Source organism: Triplophysa rosa, linkage group LG18 (assembly GCF_024868665.1).
Source record: "Triplophysa rosa linkage group LG18, Trosa_1v2, whole genome shotgun sequence".
Lineage (NCBI taxonomy): Eukaryota > Metazoa > Chordata > Actinopteri > Cypriniformes > Nemacheilidae > Triplophysa > Triplophysa rosa.
This window is the reverse complement of record NC_079907.1, coordinates 3,947,216-3,970,304: the sequence shown is the minus strand read 5'-3', so window position 1 is coordinate 3,970,304 and position 23,089 is coordinate 3,947,216. Positions and strand designations below refer to the sequence as shown.

The window sequence follows — 23,089 nt, the reverse complement described above, 5'->3', positions numbered from 1 at the left end:
ATCATTCATAATGAGCCCCGTGTTTGTCTCGCACTTTTGCACTTGTTAGCCCAAATGAGCGTGAGGAAGATCGCTCGTGTTTTTCTTATTGTTTGCGTCCCGCGGGTGCAGAAGCATATTTCTCAGGCTGATGTGTCTAATTTGTGTGTGCATGTGACTGATATCCTGAAAGTTAACCGTTATTGGTTTGGAGTTCGTTCACTAATGAAAGATGATACTTGACAATAAGACTTCTGAAGAAATGCTGTTTCCGTCATGTTAAGTTAATCCATGATGCAAGTCTTCCTGGTCAGTTTGAAATGTGAGGGAAAACACGTGTTTCTGTATGATTTTAGGAACGTTTTTTTTTCACAAGGTTGTGTGAGGTCGGATTGACCCGTGCTGATGGAACACAAAATTGGAGATGTAGTCAGTTTGCACCTGCTCAGCCAAGCACAACTCATCACTTTCTAGATTACATCTGATCCGAGCTGAACAGCCCAGAATACTTGCAGCTGCACCCTTTCAGCCCAGTGTGAAGTTCCTCTTTGTTTTCATTTGGAAGATTTTTTCTTTTAATTGGATTATTATGTAGAGATAATTGTAATGTCTTTTATATGCATAGGGTTTTACTTAAAATTAGTATATACAGCAATATGATCAAAGATTGTTTTGTGCATAATTAAAATAATTATTTAAAAATAGACTAAAATATACAATTTTACATAAAAAATATGTTTAAAATCATGATATGAAGGGTGTAACTCAAATTTTCAAATATTTTCAAAAATCATGTTTTTTATTAAAATGTTTTAGTTTGTTAGTTAGATGTATGTTTTGAGTTATTAATACTTGTTTTGTTATTAATACAAAACGACCTAACTGCAGTATTGATATAAAATATAAAATAAAGAATAAAAAATATGATTTTGACAATTTTTTTTAGGTTCAGATGTTGGGTACAAATTTGTGGCAAAGACCAGTCTGGCATCATTTAATTGAACCCACGTAAAGAAAAGTATGCAAATTAACCTACAATTTTGCAATTTTTGTTTCAATGGCAATAGAGAGGCAAATTTTGAATTTGAACTCAATTTGAATACAGCTATATAATTAAATTCATTAATTCCCATATGTTGAATTGATCGACGATTTAAATAATAAATAAGAAAAATGTCAATAAACTGTTTTTTTCTCAAAGTAATATTTATTGCTTGTATAATTTGCCAGATAGTTCATTTTCATGTTAATATAAAAATAAATCTGTTTTACAAAACATGACTCATGCCATCAGAACTGCATGTGTGACCTATCCATTTTTTTATTGTGTATGTACTTTTTAATGTAGAAGCATATCAAATAACATAACCATATACATATCAAAATTAAATGATAGGCTTTGAAAAACACCAAGCTTGAATTCCTCAACTGCCAATGGTACAGTGTCGGGTGGAAATCTTGTTTGTCTCCTTTGGTGTTAGTACAGACTGCACTGTTTTTCTTTGACTTTTACTGCGCTCTGTTCAAAAGTGTTGTTGACAGTACACTTAAACTGTCTAGGCCTTTGGGTGGAAATCTCTGTGATGTGATGTCTCAGCCATCGGTCATTGTCCCACATTGTTGTGCAATGCCAACCTCCATGTCTTGACCTGAAAGTGACCTCTGACCTTGTTCTTTGCTCCTGTCATGCCAGCTGTGAAGTTGTATAAATGCCAGGGTAATCTCAGGCAAATAAGATGCATTAGCACGGGCCGTCACGCATGTGTGTGTGGTGTGTAGTTTGTGTCTAGTCGTTTTAAACCTCCTTTAATTTTATTGTCCTTAAGATTCATTGGTAAGACAGGCTTGCAGCTCAAGAATCTAAAAATATTGCCTTGTTGTTCTTCTGGTTATCTGTTTACCAACAAGACTTGAACTGTTTTGCAAATACTCTATGGTTTAGTGATCGCTACCGGTTTAATTTTTATCTCTGCTTGGATTGGATTGGCGACTCTCCTGCTTATTGCCGGGCATGTCGGGGCCTGTTTATTTGGTGATGTGTTCCGCCTCTACGTGGCCTGATGCATCAGTGCGTGCTGTTGACGCACAAGAACCTGTGTTAAATCAATCCTTTTTTTAGAATCATGTTTGTTACTCTGCTGACTCGGTAACTCAATAACGATGATATTGAGACGATATTGAGGTTAAAAGAATGCATACGATTGTTTATGGACTTAATCTTTATAGTGTTTTTAGCAAGTTGCCAGGAAACGCTACTCGGACCAGAGACAATGTAAATGCAAGCACGTGGTCAAAACCAAGACTAAAAGTCCATTCACACCAGGAATGATGATTGTTAAGATACAATTGAAAAAAAATCAGAATTTTAGCCTTGAGTAGCACACCATGGACTGTACATGAATTATGGTAAATACAAAAAGAGAAACAAGCACCATTAGTGACCATGTATCAAGTTGGCAGCAATATAACAGAGGAGGCTCTTGTAAGAGGAGACGGCATTGTTGAGGGACCATGTCGGAGAAGGAAAGAAGGGATGGTGAAAAGAAAGAGTGAAACGAAGGGATGACCGGCCCATCAGATAGCTTTCACCTTCTGAAAGGACGGCTCTTGGCTTTGAAAACGCCACTCAAAGGTCACAGCCTCAGAGCCGCATGGTTTGTTTTTTAGCCGTTCGGATCTTTTGTTAGACGCAGGCTCGTACGTCAGGTCTGTAGACGTCACGGGTGCGGTCTGAGCGAGCGGCTCTGTGAATCGACGGTATTATCTCCAGAGCACAGTGCTGTGTGAAAGTGTCATGGCTGGTGGCGTTTCTTGATGAAGGTTGAGAACTGTTCATTCAGCTTCTGAGGAGGAACAAAAAGGCTATTTTTGCCACAGGTCACCCATATGTTTCTTATCACAACGAAGATATGAAATCAGATTCATATCTTTACAACTCTCCCCTATACATCTAAAGTGGAAAATGCCCAAAAACAAAATACTTTTTTCCATTACCATGATTTTTTGCTTTTAACACCAATTTAGCATTGACATTAAGCATTTTAGATTACGTTAAGGATTTCAGTACCCATACCTTTGAACTTTTATAGATTTTGGTGTTTTGGCAACCTTACAAAAGGGTTGTGTTTACATTTTGCATGTTTGGTTCGATTAAACGAAGTTTGATGCATTAGCTCTGTTAGTGCGGTTTATTTGTGTACTGTAAGTTCAGACAAACTCTGGTGCGGTTTAAATTGAAATATGAACACAACACGTACCGAAGGCATCTAACTGAACAAAAAACAGAAAGTGATTACAGATACGACCCGGAAGTTTGATATCTTTTGGTTCGCTGTTAAAGGGGTCACATGGCGCGAACACGTGTTTTTCTGTGTCTTTGGTGTGTTATAAGTTGCCCATGCATGTATTAGACATGTAAAATTTCAAATATTAAAATGTCGGAACAAAAGATGCGTTATATCTAGAAGCGAATGCTCACCCAGACCTGCCTGAAACGCCTCGTGTAACCACACCCCCACAAATCTACTTCAGTTCGTGGTATGACTAAGACCGCCCAAATGTATACGCAAGTAAGGTGGGCGACCTGTCAGTACAATTGTTTTGGAACCTGATGTTCCAAATATGGTAAGAGGCGTTACATTTCTGTCACCGGCTTGCAGCATTCGACCAATCACTACGCACTGGTTAACTGGCCAATCATAGCACACCTCACTTTTCAGAGCCATGAGCTTTGTAAAAAATCTGCACGTTTCAGAGAGGCGGGGCAAAGAGGAGATGCAAACATGCACGGTGTGTGGAAAATACAGCGTTTTTGAACCTTAAATCGTGTATACACATTGCATTAAATCTAAAACAAACGATAATATTCGTTTTAGCCGTGTCATATGACCCCTTTAAAGGGATAGTTCACCCAAAAATGAAAGTTCTGTCTTTGATGAATTACTCACTGTCTAGTTGTTTCAAACCTGTATACATTTCTTTGTTTGGTTGAGCACAGAGAAAAATATTTCGACGAATGCTTGTGACCAAACAGTTCTTGGACCCCATTAACTACCATAGTAAGAAAAATGACATGGTAGTCAAAAGTGCCCCAGAGCTGTTTGCTGTCCTACATTCTTCAAAATATCTTCTTTGGTGTTCAACAGAACCAAAAAAATTATAGTACAAAAATGGAGTCCCAGAATTGTTTGGTATAAGCATTCGTCCGAATATCTTTCTCGATGTTCATCAGAACAAGGAAATTTACACAGATTTGGAACAACTCTAAGGTGAGTAAATGATGACAAAATTTTCATTTTTGGGTGAACTATCCCTTTAAAATGCCAGTATGGACGCAAAGCAGGACTAAAATGTATTTTTTATTTTTGGTCCAGATCAAAATAACCAAGAGAACCGAACTACAAATGTGAACACACCCTTAAATTGTCTGATTTCGTTTTTTTAAAAGAAAAAATGATTCTGCGTCACGTTGTTAAACTACAGTTATTTTTGTGTGCACATCATTGGTGTGGGAGATAAGGAGAGTGATGTGTAAGGTGTGAAATTGATCTACCTAATGTAATGTGACATCACACCTGCAGAGCTGTGACAAAACCTGTTAGGGGCCATTAAAGGTGTGTAAGACATGTGACGTGTGTCTGTGCGCGCGTGTGTGCGTGTGTGTGTGTGCATATGAGTCAACTGCAATGTGAAGTCGCAGCCTAGCAGGTGTCAAATTGAAGTGTTAATTCACCTACATTGAACATTCTGTAATACTGTATATTTCTATCTATCTATCTATCTATCTATCTATCTATCTATCTATCTATCTATCATCTATCATCTATCATCTATCATCTATCTATCTATCTATCTATCTATCTATCTATCTATCTATCTATCTATCTATCTATCTATCTATCTATCTATCTATCTATCATCTATCTATCTATCTATCTATCTATCTATCTATCTATCTATCTATCTATCTATCTATCTATCTATCTATCTATCTATCTATCTATCTATCTATCTATCTATCTATCTATCTATCTATCTATCTATCTATCATCTATCATCTATCATCTATCATCTATCTATCTATCTATCTATCTATCTATCTATCTATCTATCTATCTATCTATCTATCTATCTATCTATCTATCTATCTATCTATCTATCTATCTATCTATCTATCTATCTATCTATCTATCTATCTATCTATCTATCTATCTATCTATCTATCATCTATCTATCTATCTATCTATCTATCTATCTATCTATCTATCTATCTATCTATCTATCTATCTACCATCCATCCATCCATCCATCCATCCATCCATCCATCCATCCATCCATCCATCCATCCATCCATCCATCCATCCATCCATCCATCCATCCATCCATCCATCCATCCATCTATCTATCTATCTATCTATCTAATCTTTTTTTAGGAATTTCGTGGCCATTTATCATGTTCTTTTCCAGTTTTACTCAAGCATACAGTGACATCATACCCACCTTTTAGAGCGTCAACTGGAGAAAAAAACTGGACATGAAATGTGAATTTGAAATATTTGTTTAGCTCGTTTTTACCGAATGCAGACCTTCCGTGAGGAAAAGCCGCTTACTTTCGGTTTCAAGGTAAGAAACGATGTTCAAATGTCACGAACAGGCAATTTGGTTTAATCATTTGTAAATATAATGTCATAATTTGTCCAAAAAAAAACTGTCAAAATGATTTGCTGAATCCGGGTTACCGTGTGTTACTAGTTTTGAGAGGTTGTTATCTGGGAATAACGAACCTGCAAATGTCGCGACTGGCCAATCAGAATCAAGCATTCCAAAGAGCCTTGTAATAAACGTGTGAGGAAATCTGGTACAATAGCAGTATTAACAGAATCTTAAAGGGATAGTTCACCCAAAAATGATAATTATTTCATCATTTACTCACCCTCATGTCATTCAAAACCTGTATGACTTTCTTCTGCAGAACATTAAATACGATATTTTAAAGAACTTTGATAACCTAACAGCTTTGGGTCTCCCCTTGACTTCCATTGTATGGACACAAAACCACTTAGACATTTCTCAAAAAATCTCCTGTTTTTGTTCCACAGAACAAAGAGTCATACAGGTTTTGAATGACATGAGATAAATAATGACATGATAACATTTTTATTTTGGGGCGAACTAGTCATTTAAGTACAGTACTTTAGAATCCCTATGACCTTACTTCCAGAAGATAAAAGAAATCTGAAAGTCTTCCAGTTTTCACTCCAGGTGGTTAGTGGGCGTGCCATCTGAGAGATAACAGTGTCACGACAGAAGATGCACGATTTTGAAAACAGGATTCTTAGAGCAAAAATACATCATCTCTTTGTATCACTGAGGGTCTGTTCTCACCAAACCCTTGCCCGAGCAGCAGGAAAGCCATCTGTCAGTGATATACTGCCTGCAATGTGTGTGTGTCAGTGAGTTACAGCCCTGCCTGCCTGTTTGTGTGTGTATCTTACCCCTCTGAGGCCCCTACAGCAGCCCCCCTGTCTCCATCAGGCTAATAGCAACAGGTGTCTGTGAGTTGATCCACACCCACCTCACCGTAGCCATGACAACTGGCGTGTCACTAGGGACCGTATAACAAAGGGAGGGGAGATTGTATCTGGAGGAGAGACACATGCGTGTGCACACAAAGATGCAAACACACACCTGCATTCATGCATGCTTTATCACCGGCGTGCACACGCATGCATCTCTATGGGTAACAGGGAAACACAAAACTGCTTGTTATTGAGAGACGGTCACAGGGAGACAAGCATCTGTCCACGGGCCATCAGCGTTCAAAGATCTTGGTTTAAAATACTTCATATGCTAATGTCTATTCTCTCTTTCTCGCTTTCTCTCAGATTTGGCAGTTTTATATTCCCTAGTTTGTGCTGAGGCAGAGGTGTTACATCACAGCTTCATACTTGATGCTGTGGAGAACTAACTCTCTGTTCTCTTAAACCATGGCTGACTTCTTTCACAATGCCTGAATCAATAATATGGAGGGATCGTATCGCTCTCTCTCTCTGCCGAAGGGTTGCATAATCACGATGAGTATCTGACTCCACGATCACTAGCTTTATGGAACTTCTTAAAGGTCCAGTGTATGAAATTTGAGTTTGCGAATTGCAACCAACGGCTCACTTCAGCGCTCACTCCTCCTTTTCGAAGCACTACGGTGGCTGACACAGTTCTAAGATGACGTCACGTTTTCGCTTCTTTGCTGAAGGAGATAACGTATATGTTACAAAACACTCAGTTTGTCCGTTTAGGGCTACTGTAGAAACAACATGGCGAATTCCATGCAAGGGGACCCGCGGTGTTTGTAGATAGAAATAGTTCATTCTAAGGTAATAAAAACATAACGCTTCATTGTGTAAGGTCTTTATACACCTCTGAAGACATAGTTATGTATATTCTATTGCATTTCTGTCAATAGATCCTCCAAAAAACACAGCACCTTTAACATGCAGTCACATTGTCTTTTTTATTTTCTTCATGTCATGCTTTCCTCCCTTAATTTTGACCTCTCAGAACGAGTAAAGTTTTAATTGTTAAGATTCGGCCCACCCTGTTCTCCGCTGGGGATAATGCTGCCGGGGCAAACAGAAAAACAGTCTAAGCCGTGGCTTGGCATTCAGCGTCTGCGTATCAGACGTGCAGATGTGCCAACAACCTTCTCCTATCTTCTGTTGACTATTTTGTGCTTTTAAGGGTTCAGGCAACCATATTAAAAAGATACAGATTATTATAGACATGTCTTTTGTCAAACTTTGAATATGACGCAGTATTTTTCTTCAGAATACATTGGTCTTTATCTGAAGCTTTTTTGACACTTGACGTTTTTGTATATGCGTTCAGCATTCACTACGTGACCATATACTAATTTTATTTAAACTCCAATTGCAATCCCTAGTTATTTTTATAGATAGTATAATATTATTTTAAATGTATTTTTGTAATTGCATATATATTTAATATTTTGCTTTTTCCTTATTTCTTTTCTCAAAACAAACGGAAAGAAGCTTTCTAAATTGTGAAAGCACTATACAGTAGAAATACATTTGAATTAAATATCTGCTGTGCTATATTGAATTTTTAACAAAAGATAATTATCGTCTTTTTTAGCCTGCCTCACAGTGTGAAACGTATTTATCTGAGAAGTCCACGAAAAGCTGTTCTCATGACTTCTCGCTGAGTTGACAGGACTTTATACACGTCCCGCAGGAGCCACACATCCCCCTTTATGATAAATTACGACCACTGCTGCGTTTTAATCAGCTGGATAGATCTCAATATTCACCTCCCTTTGATGCTAATCTTTACCCCGGATAATTGGTAACTCCATCCGTCCGCATATCTTGGACTGTCGCTCCCGACAACCGTGCCATTATCGTTGCTCATTTAAATAACACCATATTGCTAATTGATTTCACGCCGGTGCATTAGCAGGCTGTTGCGCAGACCTTGGCTGATCTTCGTTGCTTGTTAATATTTCAACACTGTGCTTTAGTTTTTTTATTTTAGCACCCTCGGCTTTATTCTGCACACACACGGCTTGTTTTGTTTTTGTGCATCGGCTTGGAGAAATGTTTTATACAGGCAGGTATGCTTGCGGGCACTCATTATCTGCCTTTTTAAACTAGGGAACAAAACTAGGGTCTTTCTGTTGTCATGTCACCTTTATGAAGGTATGAATTAATCAGCAGGCTAGTCAAGCAGTTTGTGTCCTGGCAGGTGAAGGCCCTCTGACTTTTATGCAGGTGGAAACCAAAGACGGCTTTCCCGGATAGCCATCAGCCCTTTAGTGGCTCTCTCTTTTCATTTCTCTCCTTCTCTCTTTCGTTCTCTCTTGCTTTTTGTGGAAGTGAGAGGGGAGACCTCAGACCCTGACAGTTGGTTTCAGATGGTTGATCTGTGATTCTTCTTAGCGGGGTCAGGCCAGCTTATTTGATGCTGTGATACATTTTGAGTTCTTTTCTTCTAAAAAAAGTCTTTAAAAAAAAAATAAGAAAGAAAACCGCACAAAATGCTGTATGGATATATATATATATATATATATGTACATCTTTCCTGTGGCTCAGTGGTTAGCATGGCGCTAACAATGCCAAGGTCATGGGTTCGATCCCAGGGATTGCACATACTCAGATACAATGTATAGTATCATGCAATGTAAGTCGCTTTGGATAAAAGCGTCTGCCAAATGCGTAAATGTAATATATATATACTACATGTAAAATAACGAACTTGTGCTCGGAAAAGATGCGAAATGTGAAACGCCCCTTATGCCTTTGCTACCGCTATAACAATAATGTTGAAAGAATGTTGAACGTATATGTCAGATACTTGGGTAATATGTTGAGGATTTGTTTATTTTTAATTGATGCTATATTCTGTTTAACTGCATTTAGATTTCAAATCAATCTTAAAAGGACATTTCTTGTTCTTTCTTTTGTTGTTGTGGTGCGTTAATCTACAAAACTCTTCTTCACACAAAATGATTTGCACTCAAGAGATACAAACATATTTTGTTATGATGGAATGAAACAAAATACGTTTGTATCTCTCAGTGCGTATCCTTTACTAACCCTCATGTCGTTCCAAACCTGTATGATTTTCTTTCTTCTGCAAAATACAAAAAGAAGATATTTTAAAGAACGTTGCTAACCAAACAACATTGACCTTGACCACTTGCATTGTATGGACACAAACCACTGAGACATTTCTCAAAATATCTTAATTTGTGTTCCACAGAAGAAAGAGTCAGGCTTTAAATGATACGAGGGTGAATAAATGATGACCATTTTTATTTTTGGGTGAACTATCCCTTTAAGCATGTTTAAATTAGGCTTCGGTTTTATTTGGACACACTTTATTGGTTTCCTGTTTTTGTCTCTTAATGGAACGGTTGCTTGGCATCGATGAAACGTATACTGACATCGGCTTGTCTTTTTCCGTGGCTCTCATTGTGGTTGTCAAGGTTTATTTGCACAGGTATGATTAGACAAGAACACACAGTGGCTGTAGGGAAAAAAGTAATTAAAAGACCAGAGGAAGACGAATGTCTTTCTGCCCCACAATGCATCTGATACGCCTGTTAGCTTTCATAATGACTGCACTGACATTGTGTGTGTATGTGCCAGTACACTCTTAAAAATAAAGGTGCTTCACAATGCCATAGGAGAAACTTTTTTGTCAAAATGGTTCCATAAAGAACCTTTAACATTCGAAGAACCTTTCTGTTTCACAAAGGGTTCTTTGAGGCGAAAAAAGGTCTTTCAGAATAGAAAAAGATAAGAAAGAGATGGTTCTTTAAAGAACTTTATCGCTGATGGCAGCATCGCTGTGAACCTTGCACCTTGATTTTTAAGAGTGTAAGTGAATTTTAAAGTGAACCTGTTTTCTGAAAATCAGTTTTCTGCCCACCCAGTTTGTCGTGACACACCCGGCACAGCCGATCGAATATCCACTTGGTATGTTATGTTTATCTGTGAGAGCACACAGACTCGAAGCCAATCTAAACCTTTACATTGTTGCACAGAATTTTGTTTAAAAGTGATCCTGAAGCTCATTCGGTAGAGCATTGCGTTAGGATTCCCGGGTTCGATTTCCAGGGAACACGCATGGAAAAATGTGTAAATTGTTTGTAAGTTAAATTAGAAGTCTCTTTGGATAAAAGCATCGGCCAAATGCATTAATGTACATGTAAGATGTGTATCGCTGCTGTCCTTTTGAAACCTCATATCTTTTGTGATTTTTATGCCATAAATCATTATTATTACTCACCCTTTATGTTTGTCACATGGTTTTGCAAGTATCTAACCAATACAAAGTGTTAAAAAGTGCTTGTCAACTTTGACAACACAGTGATCATTTAAAAAGTACAGTGTTTTTCCCTTTTCTGAAAAGCTGTGAATTTGGACATCCGAGGTTTCGGAAGGATAGCATTTGTATGAATCTTTATCATTAAAAACTGTTAATATCAATAAACTATAATAATCACAATTTAACCGTTTAACATGAACAAATTGACACGCCAACATTAGACAAGTACAATGAAAGTTATTCAAATGTACAGTATATTTTCAAATGCATTCAAGTTGTACTAACACAAATACGTTTACTTGTTGTTTACTTGGCCAACACGATCAGGTCATTTTTACATAAACGTGGCATTGCATGAGAACAAACAGGTGTACAGTATTGGCTTTTAAAAGCAGGGATCATTTCAGGTGAGTGGAACCCGATCAGAGATCCAGTACCGATTACAGTGCGTCATTCTCTCAAACCACGTAAACTATACTGGCACTGGTATCTTAAGAACATTAAGACTGGCCGAACTGCCACTCCACAGCTGTCAATGCCGGGAATACTGCGATAACTTACCGTAAACTCTTTAAAACTGAGTACTGTAAATAAAGGTGTGTTCTGAAGGTGAGCAGGTTACCTACTGTAAGCAGGTATCTAAGGAAATGCATGAATGTCAGGTCTGTAGTAAAATAAAAAAAATTAAAATCATTGCAACGTTTTCAATTTTATAAATGTTACACTCTTTTCCTGCAAATCATTACATTTTTTGTCCAATCTCTGCAAAAGACTTTCTACTTTTCGTCTTGTTTGCAGTTCTCTTTCCTCCTCGTCTTGTCTCCTTCCTCTGTTTGTAGAGAGACCGTATGTTTGCATTGTGAGCCGCTATAATTGGCCTCTTTTAAAAGTCAGATCTCCTTTGCTGAATTTTAATTGAGAAGCTTCAAAGAGAGAACAGTCGTGTGTGTGTTTGAGCGGGTCATCAAACGTTGGGTGTGTGTTTCTGAGAACCTGACTGGAAACGGCCCTCCACACCTGAGACCCTGCGACACGTGTGGGGCTTTAGATACGACAAGATGTCTACAGTATATCTTGAGCTGTCAAAGCCTTTAATAGTATTAAACACACAAATGAATGACATGTTTACAATGAATGCACTGTAGGTGGATCTCATACATGTAAACAGGCATGTATATATATATATATATATATATATATCTTTTTTTTAAATCAGAATTTGAAAATGCAGTAATCACAAATGCACAAATCTTCAAAACTGAGTGGCATGAACTGCAAAACCCCAATACTGATTTTGTGTATTTAAAGATCAGATCACACATTCATCGATGCTGTTTTCTCCTCTGTCTCAGATGGTGGTTTTGATGGATCCCATGGAAGATCCAGATGATATCCTCCGCGCTCATCGATCCAGAGAGAAGACCTACATGTTTGACGTGGGCTTCGATTATTCCGCCACGCAGGCAAGCCCATTCTGTGTTCGTGTGGGTGTGCGTTTGTAGGGACGGGTGGATTTAAAAACGTGTACGTGCAAACATCATGAAGCTTTGTGTTCGTAAAAAGGTCGTGCTTATGTGCAGGCATTCGTGGGCCTTGATGTGCATTGATGCGTTAGTGTGTCCACCCGTCTGAATGTGCCACAGATGTAAAACTGTGATGGGCACAAAAGCCTGTGGTAAACATGTTTTGTGTGTTTTTAATAGGACGAGGTGTATAGATTCACCACGAAGGGCCTGATTGAAGGTCTCATATCAGGGTACAATGCCACGGTCTTCGCCTACGGACCCACAGGTCAGTACCTACATTACCGTACATTATCCTGTGTGGTTCCTGCGAAGAATCACTTGAAAAGATGCTTTTTCAGAAAAAATACATACATTTTGAGCTATAAGATAGGATATGAGCCAGAGAATCATATGGTTCAGTTTGCTTTGTTAAATGGAGTTTACACAGAACGTTTATAAAAGACTTATTTCAGACGTTAATAAATAAATCCTTCCTTATTTTTTGCGGTCATATGGTGTGAGTAGTTCAAATCACGGACAGTCAGTCAAGACTAGGACAGTCGAGCCGTATCAACACCCTGATCTTCTTTTTCTTTTTTTAAAGTAGATGTTTAGACAACACAGTCACATGCACTGAATTGACAGCTGACCATAACACATTTTGTTGACCGTGACTACCGTTTATGTCACAGGTCTCATAGAAGTTGTTTAAATATATATGACTAAATTATTTTACCGAAAGAGCTTCATAAGTTTAGAAATAGAAATGAGTGTCCTTATGATTATTCAGTAAGCATTTTTAAAAAGCAACGAGACAAGGTCTTGCTATATACATGTATAGCCACGACTAATGGGTGTTGTTAGACACAAGTGAACAACATTTAGAGTAAAACCTGAGAAGTTTTATTGTCATTTCAGCCATATAAAGCTTGTGCATAATGAAATGAAACGACATAAGACAATACAACACATAAGACAACACTACTGTCCTATATATTACGTTATGTTAAATAGACTAAATAAAAATGTTAAGTATGAACTAGGGCTGTCAAACGATTAATCGCGATTAATCGTTTCCAGAATAAAAGTTTGTATTTACATAATATATGTCTGTGTACTGTGCATATTACCTTTGTGTTTATAAACACATACACATACATGCATATATTTAAGAAATATATAAAATATAAAAATTAATAAATGTTTATATGTAATTTAAATTATTGGTAAATATAAATAGTTCACCTAAAATTTTAAATATATAAATATATATATAAATGTATGTGTGTTTTTGTATTTTTAAATACAAAATTAATATGCACAATACACGGACACATATTATGTAAACACAAACTTTTATTCTGGATTCTGGATTTATTCAGCGAACTAAAATATGTCCGTTTATATTTGAAGTGTTTGGTTCCAAAATGAGATAACTCATAAAAATGTACAAAAATCATGTTTTTTATTATGTTATCATGTTTTTATTGTGTTTGTTAGCTGTATTTTTTTAGTTATTATGGCTTAAATCAAAACAAATCAGCTGCAGTTTGATTGATATTCATTGGAATGCACAATAAAAAATATAATTTTTGGAACCAAACTCTTCATTTACATTTGTTCACTTAGCAAAAACGACTTACAAATTAGAGAGCATTTAACATTTTGTCAATAAGCTAACAAGAAGTACAGTTTACAAAGCCCTGTTTACAAGTATGACCAGATGTGAAGCTGTGCAAATTGCCCAAACAGCATAGACCGAGCATAGACAACACATAACCTTACACACATTATTGTTTTATATTGACCAGTTTTCAGGCTGGGTTGAATTGAGAACAGCTTAATTCCTGGAAAGCACATGTCTGTGTGGCTCTCTTGTACTTGTGAGTTTTAATCTGCCCTCAAACTCTTCTTGACTCTTCCTGTCTGTGACACCGGCTATATAAAGCTCAGAGGGCACCAAATCTCTATTTAGGCCCATGGGAATAAAAGCCACCTGTAAACATCATGTTTCACATCCTGTGACTCATCTCACATCTGTACCTCACCCTTATGTCATCCTTATGAAGATTTGTTAATTAGCTTCTATTATTATTGAAAACTTTTGGAGAAGATTTTGCTTTGTCTTTTATCTTGTTATTATTAACATATCATTGCATTATGGAAAGCTATTAAATTTGAGTAACTTGCGGTTCTGTGTGTGTTTGTGAATAGGTTGTGGGAAGACGTACACTATGTTGGGAACGGACAGAGAACCTGGTATCTATGTTCGCACCTTAAATGACCTCTTCAAGGCTATTGAAGAAACCAGCGATGACATGCAGTACAGCGTCTCAATGTCCTACCTGGAGGTGAGATCTTCATTTGGGTGTTAAATAGGTTCATATTTCACCCACAGGCCTTTCGCCATGCTAAATAACCGCACATCAAAATAATTGCTCATTCAGTTTTAAGCATCTTTAAAAGGGTAATACGCACGTGTAACGTGATAAGATTATCAACACACCCGTGAGGAGCGACTGATATCACATCTGGTTATCAGCTTTTGTCTCCTAAACTTGTTGGCTTAGTGACTATCTCAGCATCTTAGATAAAGCTATGCTGTATTGATATGAGAACGCACTTTAAGCCACTTTTAGACATCAAATGCTCTGCTGTGTCACGTTAAGAAGGGAAAGACAAATTGCTTGTTGGCAAAACGCGGCCCGGAAACGTGCAAGGTCGAAATAGGTTGAAACAGAAAGAATAGTCCACTGGAATTCCAAAAAGGACGGGAATAGAAGTTAAACACTGTGTCCTCGGATATTGCTGTAATTTTCTTCTCCTCTCTGTAGGGAACAGAGACTATTGTAAGGGTGAAATAACATGCTGTCAAGTGACAATTCCACGCTGAGGAAAAGATTCAGAACTGACTTTGATTGACAGGATAATATGAGCGAAAAGACAGTTGAAAAGATATAGACACATCTACATCCACATTTGACTTTTATTTTTTTACTCAAAAAAAGAAATAAAAGAGATGCTTTCAGCATGTACCTGTGAACTCATCACCTGAATGAACATCACCTGTCAACAACAGACGACAGGTGGTGAGTTTGAAACACTTTGTATTTGGAGACAATACAGAGGGTAAATCAGTGGGCCAGCAACCACATCACAACACGTTATCAACCTCAGATCACCTTAGCAACTGCATAGCAACACCTTAGCAACCACCGAAACAGTTTTGCTAATTACAAAAAATTAGACATACACACCTAGACATATTTAGAGTATTTGGAATAGTATAAATACTGTTTACGGCATACTACCAAGTATCGTATACTACTGTGCCAAGTATTGCTTTTCATAAATATTGTGTAAAACTGTATGCAGTATGCAAAAATGTATGTTTGAACTGTATTATTCTATTACAACATACTATTTTATTACCCTGTTTTATTAGTTTAGTTAAGGTTATCCCATACTATAAATCTGTTGTTGACATAACATTTTCACTGTCACACAAGATAAAAATGAATATAATTAGTATTGTCATATTTTGAAATGCAGTAAATGGTTACACTTTTTTTGTCTTTAATGGAAAATTGCTGTTATTAGATTTTTTTATTTTTGAGACAAATCTCATAATTGTTCTATGGTGTGACTGTCAGTAAATAACAACTTTTATTAATTCATTTCTTTTACATTAAGTGTCTATTTTATTAAATCATTTTTTCATCTATTTCTAAATTTCGTCACCGAAAACCATGTCCTCCTGTGTGACACATTCTGATTTTAAATCAGGCAGTTTCACAGACAACTTGACTCTGTACATACGTATACATTTATTTGTGCTCACTCGCACTTAAACACTCAGTATGCCACACACACACAAACACGCTGTATGGTTTGGGTTATTTGACTTATTTAGGTTGTATGAGTAAGCCACTCCGTCCACACACGGAAAGAGCAACTCGCAGTAAATAGCACAATGCTCTCCTGTCCCGTGCTTGTCTTACACCCTCACATTAAAAAAGTCCTGTTTACACTGGGCCGTCCAAATGCATGAGGGGGTGCCGTCCTGTAGAGAAAGCTTTTTTATTCTAGGCTTCTGCGGTTTTAAGTCCAGACCTCCCAGTTCATCCTGTTTTGTTTTTCTCTTTCCGTCATCTGTATCTGTAGCAGGTCTTCTCGCCGTCCCCCGTCAATGGCTTCTATTCATGCAGTTAACATCACCCTAAAATTATCACACACTTACTGCACATCACAGTGACCTCACTGGCAGTGATGAAATGTTACGTTTGCATTTACTTTAAATTGAGAGTTTTTGAGGAGCGTTCAGGATGTGGCCTTGTTCTAAACAGGGTTGAATGAAGCCTATTGAAATATTCTGAAATGTTAAATACTCAAGGTTCACATTCAGCCGTAAAAGACATCCTGGAAAAACAAAAGTAAACATTAATACCATAGCTTTGTTAAATTCTTGAATCTAATTAGTTAACACGCGTTTTACACTATTTCTTTCATTTTTAACAGACACTTTGTTTCATTTTTAACAGATACTAACAACAAATCTTTGTTAAATAGGTGTTACTCTGAAATATGTCACTTGGGCTGATAGGATGTGAACAGTAGCTTGTATTCACTGTTCTATACTGTCAAATGCATAAATGTCCAACTTTGGTCTGCAAGGTCTGTTATATTTTTGTGCTGCAGATCTACAATGAGATGATTCGAGACTTACTGAATCCATCTTCTGGATTCCTCGACCTAAGAGAGGATTCTAAGGGAGAAATACAGGTGGCTGGGATCACGGAGGTCTCCACTATCAACGCACGTGAGGTGCGTTTTAAAAATGCTTTTCATCCACGTCTAAATGTCAGTTTTTAAAGCTGCATTGTGAGTTTTTCTCGCTTTTCTCTCTCGCTCAGATAATGGAGTTGTTAATGAAAGGAAACAAGCAAAGAACCCAAGAGCCGACGGCAGCCAATCAGACGTCTTCTAGGTCTCACGCTGTGCTCCAGGTGGCCGTGCGGCAACAGAGCCGATGTCGAGACATCCTGCAGGAAGTGCGATTCGCACGGCTCTTCATGATCGATCTGGCAGGCTCTGAGCGGGCTTCACAGGTGTGTGAGAGCATCGATTTAAGGGCTATTTATCTTTGGGAAAGTTACATAAAAGCTTAGTCATTTGCTTTCGACAAGCACAGTGGGCGATCAGAAATCTATGTCCAATCCATACATTCAATAATCAGGAATACTGAAGGTATCAGTCTTTGTTTAAACAAAAGCTGGCGCAGTCAGCTCCGAATATATTCAAAATCATATATCAGCCAGTGACTTGAAAACAATTAAGGAGTGATTTATCTGTAGGTCATAAGCATGGGGGAAATGTACGACTTTTAAATTGAAAAAACTGTTGTTAGATATACAGTAAGTGATTGTTTAGATGTTATTATGTGTATGGTGATACATTGCCACAAGTCAATGTATATTTTTGTAATTAAAGGGAATTATGAATCATATTAAAGTGTCATTTTCCAGCACAGCATGAGAGGATATCATGGCACCCCGTGGGTTTAAACATGCATGTGACAGGCACAAAAACAGCGGATCAGGTTGTTTCTGGTTATGGGGTTATTGTTGCTCAGAAACAAGAGTGCTTAGACAAGCCGGTTACACACCTCTACGGCAAATAAGACGAGCAAGAGCGCCACCTGCTGGAAGCATTACTTTAACTCATGTAATTGTAATGTAATTGTGTTATTTACTCGCACTTATATTGTTTACGATTTTCTTTTCTTCTCCGATCAGTTAGAAAAATCACAGATGAGATCAATTTAATATCTCAATTTTTTTCCCTAGATATAAATGAGATTAAATTAAGAGTCTCTTTTCCATCTCAGGTATTTGTCCTGAGATAAAGATGCAGAAATCGCCATTAGAGTTTCCATTAAATCTACATTTATTTTACACCTCCATACCCAAATTTATTTGACCAATTGTATCATTTGTTTTTATTTGTATTTCTCTTTTTTTCTTGTATTTTATGAGAAACATCTGAAACCAGGTTGATACTTAAACGAAACAACTCAAAATCATCAGATGTTAAGAACAAAAAATCTCAAAAAAGAGCAACTTCTGAGCAATAAAAATTTGGTTTTGACAGGGACAGTAAATAAGGTATTTTAAAGTAATGATAAAAATATTCACCATCAGATTAAAATACCAAATACCAGAATTACCAATTGAGACTCTCTGTTATTGTGAATTTTTTTTATAATGATTTCTATATTATAATATATAGATTATAAACGGATTTACTGACCCGTCCGTGGACTCTTCAACATTTTTAAAGTATGCCCATGGAATTGTAGAATCAACACTATAATCAGATAAAATAATGCTATAACTACTCATGTCTTTCAGACACAAAACAGAGGTCAGAGGTTAAAAGAGGGCGCTCACATCAACAGATCTCTGCTCGCGCTTGGGAACTGCATCAATGCCTTGAGTGAAAAAAATGGCAACAAATTTGTCAACTTCAGAGATAGCAAACTCACCCGACTGCTCAAGGTACAACCAAACAGATTCACAACATTTTTACTTAAAAAATGAATGATTAGATTAAGTCGCAAATCTCTAGAGATTGTTTTACTGGGTCATGTGATCTACACAGGATTCCCTGGGAGGAAACAGTCGGACAGTGATGATTGCCCACATAAGCCCCGCCTCTCTGGCCTTCGAAGATTCACGGAACACCCTGACCTACGCCGACCGTGCCAAAAGCATCCGCACACGGGTTCGTTCACAAATACACAACCTCTGAGAATTTCTGAAAGATATTGTACCATTTGTGTATCTTACTTTCATAAATCACTTATTTAAGGAGCCACAGACATCTTCCTAAAACATTTTTGTGCATCACTGTTCAAACTCTGTGGTCTTTTGTTTTAGACACCTTGAGTTAGAAAAGTTGATCGTTACATATCAGCTCTGTCTCTGTCTTTCCAGGTAAAAAGAAACCTGTTGAATGTGTCTTATCACATCGCCCAGTACACCAGCATTATTTCCGACCTCCGCAGCGAGATTCAGAGACTGAAGAAAAAGATAGCGGATCAGGCCAGCAGACAGCCGAACCCAGACAGGACAGATATCCGTCACGTTCAAGGTAACATCCATTCTATACACTCATATGCGGATCTATTGTATTTGGAGGTCAAAATAACCATTTTAAGGAATTTACATTGTAGGTTGTGATATAAATGAGGAATTAGTAAATGACTCATTGAGGTTTAACTTGAAATGTGTCAATAGTGATTGTAAAATATAAAAGAAAACATGATCTCCTGCAGATCGATAAATGTGTAGCATAACAATTTTTTTCAGCCGAGGTGCAGGCGCATTCCTCTCAGAAGAGTCGAGCAGAGATGGACCAACTGCGGGAGCAGCTGATCGATGCATTCAGACAGCAGATGGACATCAGAAAACACCTTATGGAGCTGGACAACAGTAACATGGAGATCCAGATAGACACGTCCAAACACCTGCTGACGATCGCAGAGTGAGTTTTCATTCTGCACATAAACCCACAAATTCAGAAACCCTCCCAAAAGCACACAACTGAGATGTCTTCTCTCTGTGTCCAGCTGGGAGCAGGAACGCTTTAGGAGGAGAAAGAAGTGGCGCGGGGAGAGGAGGAAGGAGAGTTTTAATAAAGATGAAAGCGAGAAAGATTCAGACTCGCCAGAATCTTTGCCGGACAGCTCAGAGACGCCGGAGGTGGCCATCGCCAGAGAGAACCTTGTTACGCTCATGGCTGAGCAGAAGAAAAAACAAAAACAGAAGGTAATGTGTGTTGGTAGCCACTAGGGGGCAGCAGCACCGACGCTCAAACAATATCATGGGACCAAACAATTTATTTTAGCAAACCATTTAGTTTGAGCAGCACATTTTCTTTCTGTTACGTTTTAATTGCCTTGTAAAAAATGAGACGTTCTTGTGGTCTCTAGATATTGCTCAGATGCCTCTGATTGGAACAAACCTCAAATCCCAAGTGTAATAATAAAAGTTAAGATGTATCGATAGTAATCCTTAAAATGTAAGACGTATCGATAGTTATCCTCCCAATCCTCTCAGGCTGGGCTGGAGCAGCGTCTGGCGGAGCTGAGGGAGAAAGCTCGGCGTCTGGAGGAGCTTCTCCCCCGCCGGGTGAGCTCAGAGGAGCAGCGAGAGGTGCTGTGCCTCCTCTGTAAGGTCCACGAACTGGAGATCGGGAACGCGGAGATGCAGTCCAGCGCTCTGCTAAAGGACAACATGATCCGGCAGAAGAACGTGGTAGTTCAGAGATTCGAGCAGCACAGGAGCCTCTGCCACGAGATCATCCAACAGCAACGCCAGTTCATTGATGGTGAGTCATTTTCAAGAATCAGAAATGAAACATGAATCACGACCAGATTTGAATCAGAACCAGCTGTTGCATTCATTCGACCAATGATGCATGCGTGCAACAGATGCATCCAAGCTAAAAGAAAATTTGATTTTTATTTATTAATTTGATTTATAATTCACGCTTTTGTTGCTTTTTTGTGGCTTTGATGACTATAGTATTTTTTTAATAATAATAATAAATAGCACATATTGATAAAAGAGAATGAGCAGTTGTTTAAACGTATAGCTGGTACTGTACACATTGTCTTTTGGTTTTATATATGTTATATGTTATTGCAGATCACAGTCTTCTGGTCCCACCACATCTTCAAGAACTCTACGAGATGTATATGAGGGAAATGGATGAGAAGAACTTGGACAGAGTCGTTGCTTTGGATAAATTCACTATTCGTACTCTCAAGGTACATGAAGAAAAAAACATTATTACGTTGCTCTTTAAATTTATATTCAGGGCTGGCTCCACATTTCACAATCCAATAAATTGAGTCATACCCCTTTTCTCATAAAATACTTTAAAATACTGTTACGTTACAGAGATAAAATGGTGTGTGAATGCAGGATTTGTACATGCACTGTGTGGACATTACAGTAATCACCTGTGGTCATGAACATATTCACACATTATCTGACATATGTTTCTCAAGGAGGGTTCCCTGCCCAAGATCACCCTCCCCAGCAGAGGTCGTGACCCCCTGCAGGAGATGGATTCAGATCAAGAGAGCGTTCGCACTCTGGGCTCAGACAACAGACAAGGTCGGACGAAAGTGAGGAGACACACGCTGCCTCCGATATTCCCCGAGTCTGACGGGTAAGAAGAACGCAAAGTTATTTCATCTTATTTGATGTTCTGTAGTGTTTCTGTAGGTAAAGGATTGCGCTAACAGTGCAATAGTTTAATTCCCAGGGAATTCACATACAGTACTATAAAGTACGTAAAATGTATAGCTTGAGTGCTCTGTAAGTCACTTTAGAATCTAGATAATCTCATCTGCCAAATGTAAATAATGTAATGTTTCAACTTTTTCAGCTTTATTGTGTGTCACTTATGTAGTGATGTGTGTCACTTATGTAGTGATGTGTGAGTGATAATGGACTTTTTATAGTCTTTTTAAGATAATGTAGGTTAAATAACCGAGATTGGTATTGAAGTCATGATGTTCCTCTGGGTTTCACAGAGACAGTAATCGAGTATTTAAGAGCAGTCACAAACAAATGAAGAGCTCTGAAGTTATGACTCCACCACCCATTCACATAAATGGCCTTGGCAACAGAGAGGTGAGAAGTTCTGGAAGTATATTAGTTCATAATAAACCCGTACTATACAAACACAATGCATTGTTTAAATATTAACATCACTATGAAAAAATATTTGACTTTATATTGGTTTCTGTAATTTATCATGAATGTACTGTAATTAAATCTCATTCATGTCTATATCTCTTCAGCTGTTGCCATCTGTCCTGGATGATGCTCTGAGATACAGTCATCTCAGTCACAGTATGAGCAGTCATCTGGATTCTTCACCCGACAGCAGTGAGAACAGCACAGACGCTCCATTGACACCCAAAGGTAAGTGTTCCTCTGCTCCTTTATCTGCGTTCTGATCCTCTGATGGTGTTTTTAGTCATAATGACAAAAGGTTATAATGACTGTACATTATAACCTTATATTTATATATATTACACAGCTCTCTTTAATACTTGATTCTGATTGGTCAGTTGTGGTATCCTAGATAAATTTACGATGGCATATTTTCCATTGATAAAATGTTGTCAGAGGATCCACATTTGTAACAATAAATAACATTTGTATTGCCTTTTTGTACTACGAACATTGGGCGAGTATTGTTTTACTGCATGACTTTTGCGTCTTTTAATATTATGTGGAAATTATTGGACAAACATTCTCATTTGTTCCAAAATCTCTTAAATCCCACCAGAGAGACAGCAGATTTTAAGGGGTGTGCAGAACATTGCAGTGAAGGCTGCCCGTCGCCGCTCTAAGGTCCTGGAATTAGATGCCCTCCGATTACCCCCTCCGCCGTCTCCCCTTGACCCAAAAAAGCACATGAGTAATCTGTCTCTGAGCGATGCTCCCCCCAAAGGCCCGATTCTGCGTCGTGGGAGACAACCCAGCCCAGAGCTGCGCCACGCCACCTCTGACGACAACCTGTCCAGCAGCACAGGAGACGGCCCAGTGCCCAATGGCACCTGGACGCGGCCACGGAACCGTCAGGCTGTGAAGAACGCCGCACAGAGGGAGCAGGATTTTGAGGGTCGCAGGCGCAAGAGAAGATCTCGATCATTTGAGGTCACAGGACAAGCA

The 23,089-nt window shown here is 38.1% G+C and overlaps 1 protein-coding gene across 1 annotated transcript in view; it reads left to right on the top strand.

Moving 5' to 3' along the window:
- The window catches only part of kif19 (kinesin family member 19), a 34,035-nt gene that overhangs the window by 9,141 nt on the left and 1,805 nt on the right, over positions 1 to 23,089 (top strand). The window contains exons 3-18 of the mRNA XM_057359298.1: positions 12,180 to 12,290; positions 12,531 to 12,618; positions 14,547 to 14,683; positions 17,031 to 17,156; positions 17,246 to 17,440; positions 18,743 to 18,889; positions 18,993 to 19,115; positions 19,328 to 19,484; positions 19,703 to 19,877; positions 19,963 to 20,161; positions 20,453 to 20,723; positions 21,044 to 21,165; positions 21,409 to 21,572; positions 21,940 to 22,039; positions 22,210 to 22,333; positions 22,704 to 23,089. Coding sequence (XP_057215281.1) covers positions 12,180 to 12,290; positions 12,531 to 12,618; positions 14,547 to 14,683; positions 17,031 to 17,156; positions 17,246 to 17,440; positions 18,743 to 18,889; positions 18,993 to 19,115; positions 19,328 to 19,484; positions 19,703 to 19,877; positions 19,963 to 20,161; positions 20,453 to 20,723; positions 21,044 to 21,165; positions 21,409 to 21,572; positions 21,940 to 22,039; positions 22,210 to 22,333; positions 22,704 to 23,089 — 2,625 coding nt within the window. The remainder of the gene's footprint in view (positions 1 to 12,179; positions 12,291 to 12,530; positions 12,619 to 14,546; positions 14,684 to 17,030; positions 17,157 to 17,245; positions 17,441 to 18,742; positions 18,890 to 18,992; positions 19,116 to 19,327; positions 19,485 to 19,702; positions 19,878 to 19,962; positions 20,162 to 20,452; positions 20,724 to 21,043; positions 21,166 to 21,408; positions 21,573 to 21,939; positions 22,040 to 22,209; positions 22,334 to 22,703) is intronic.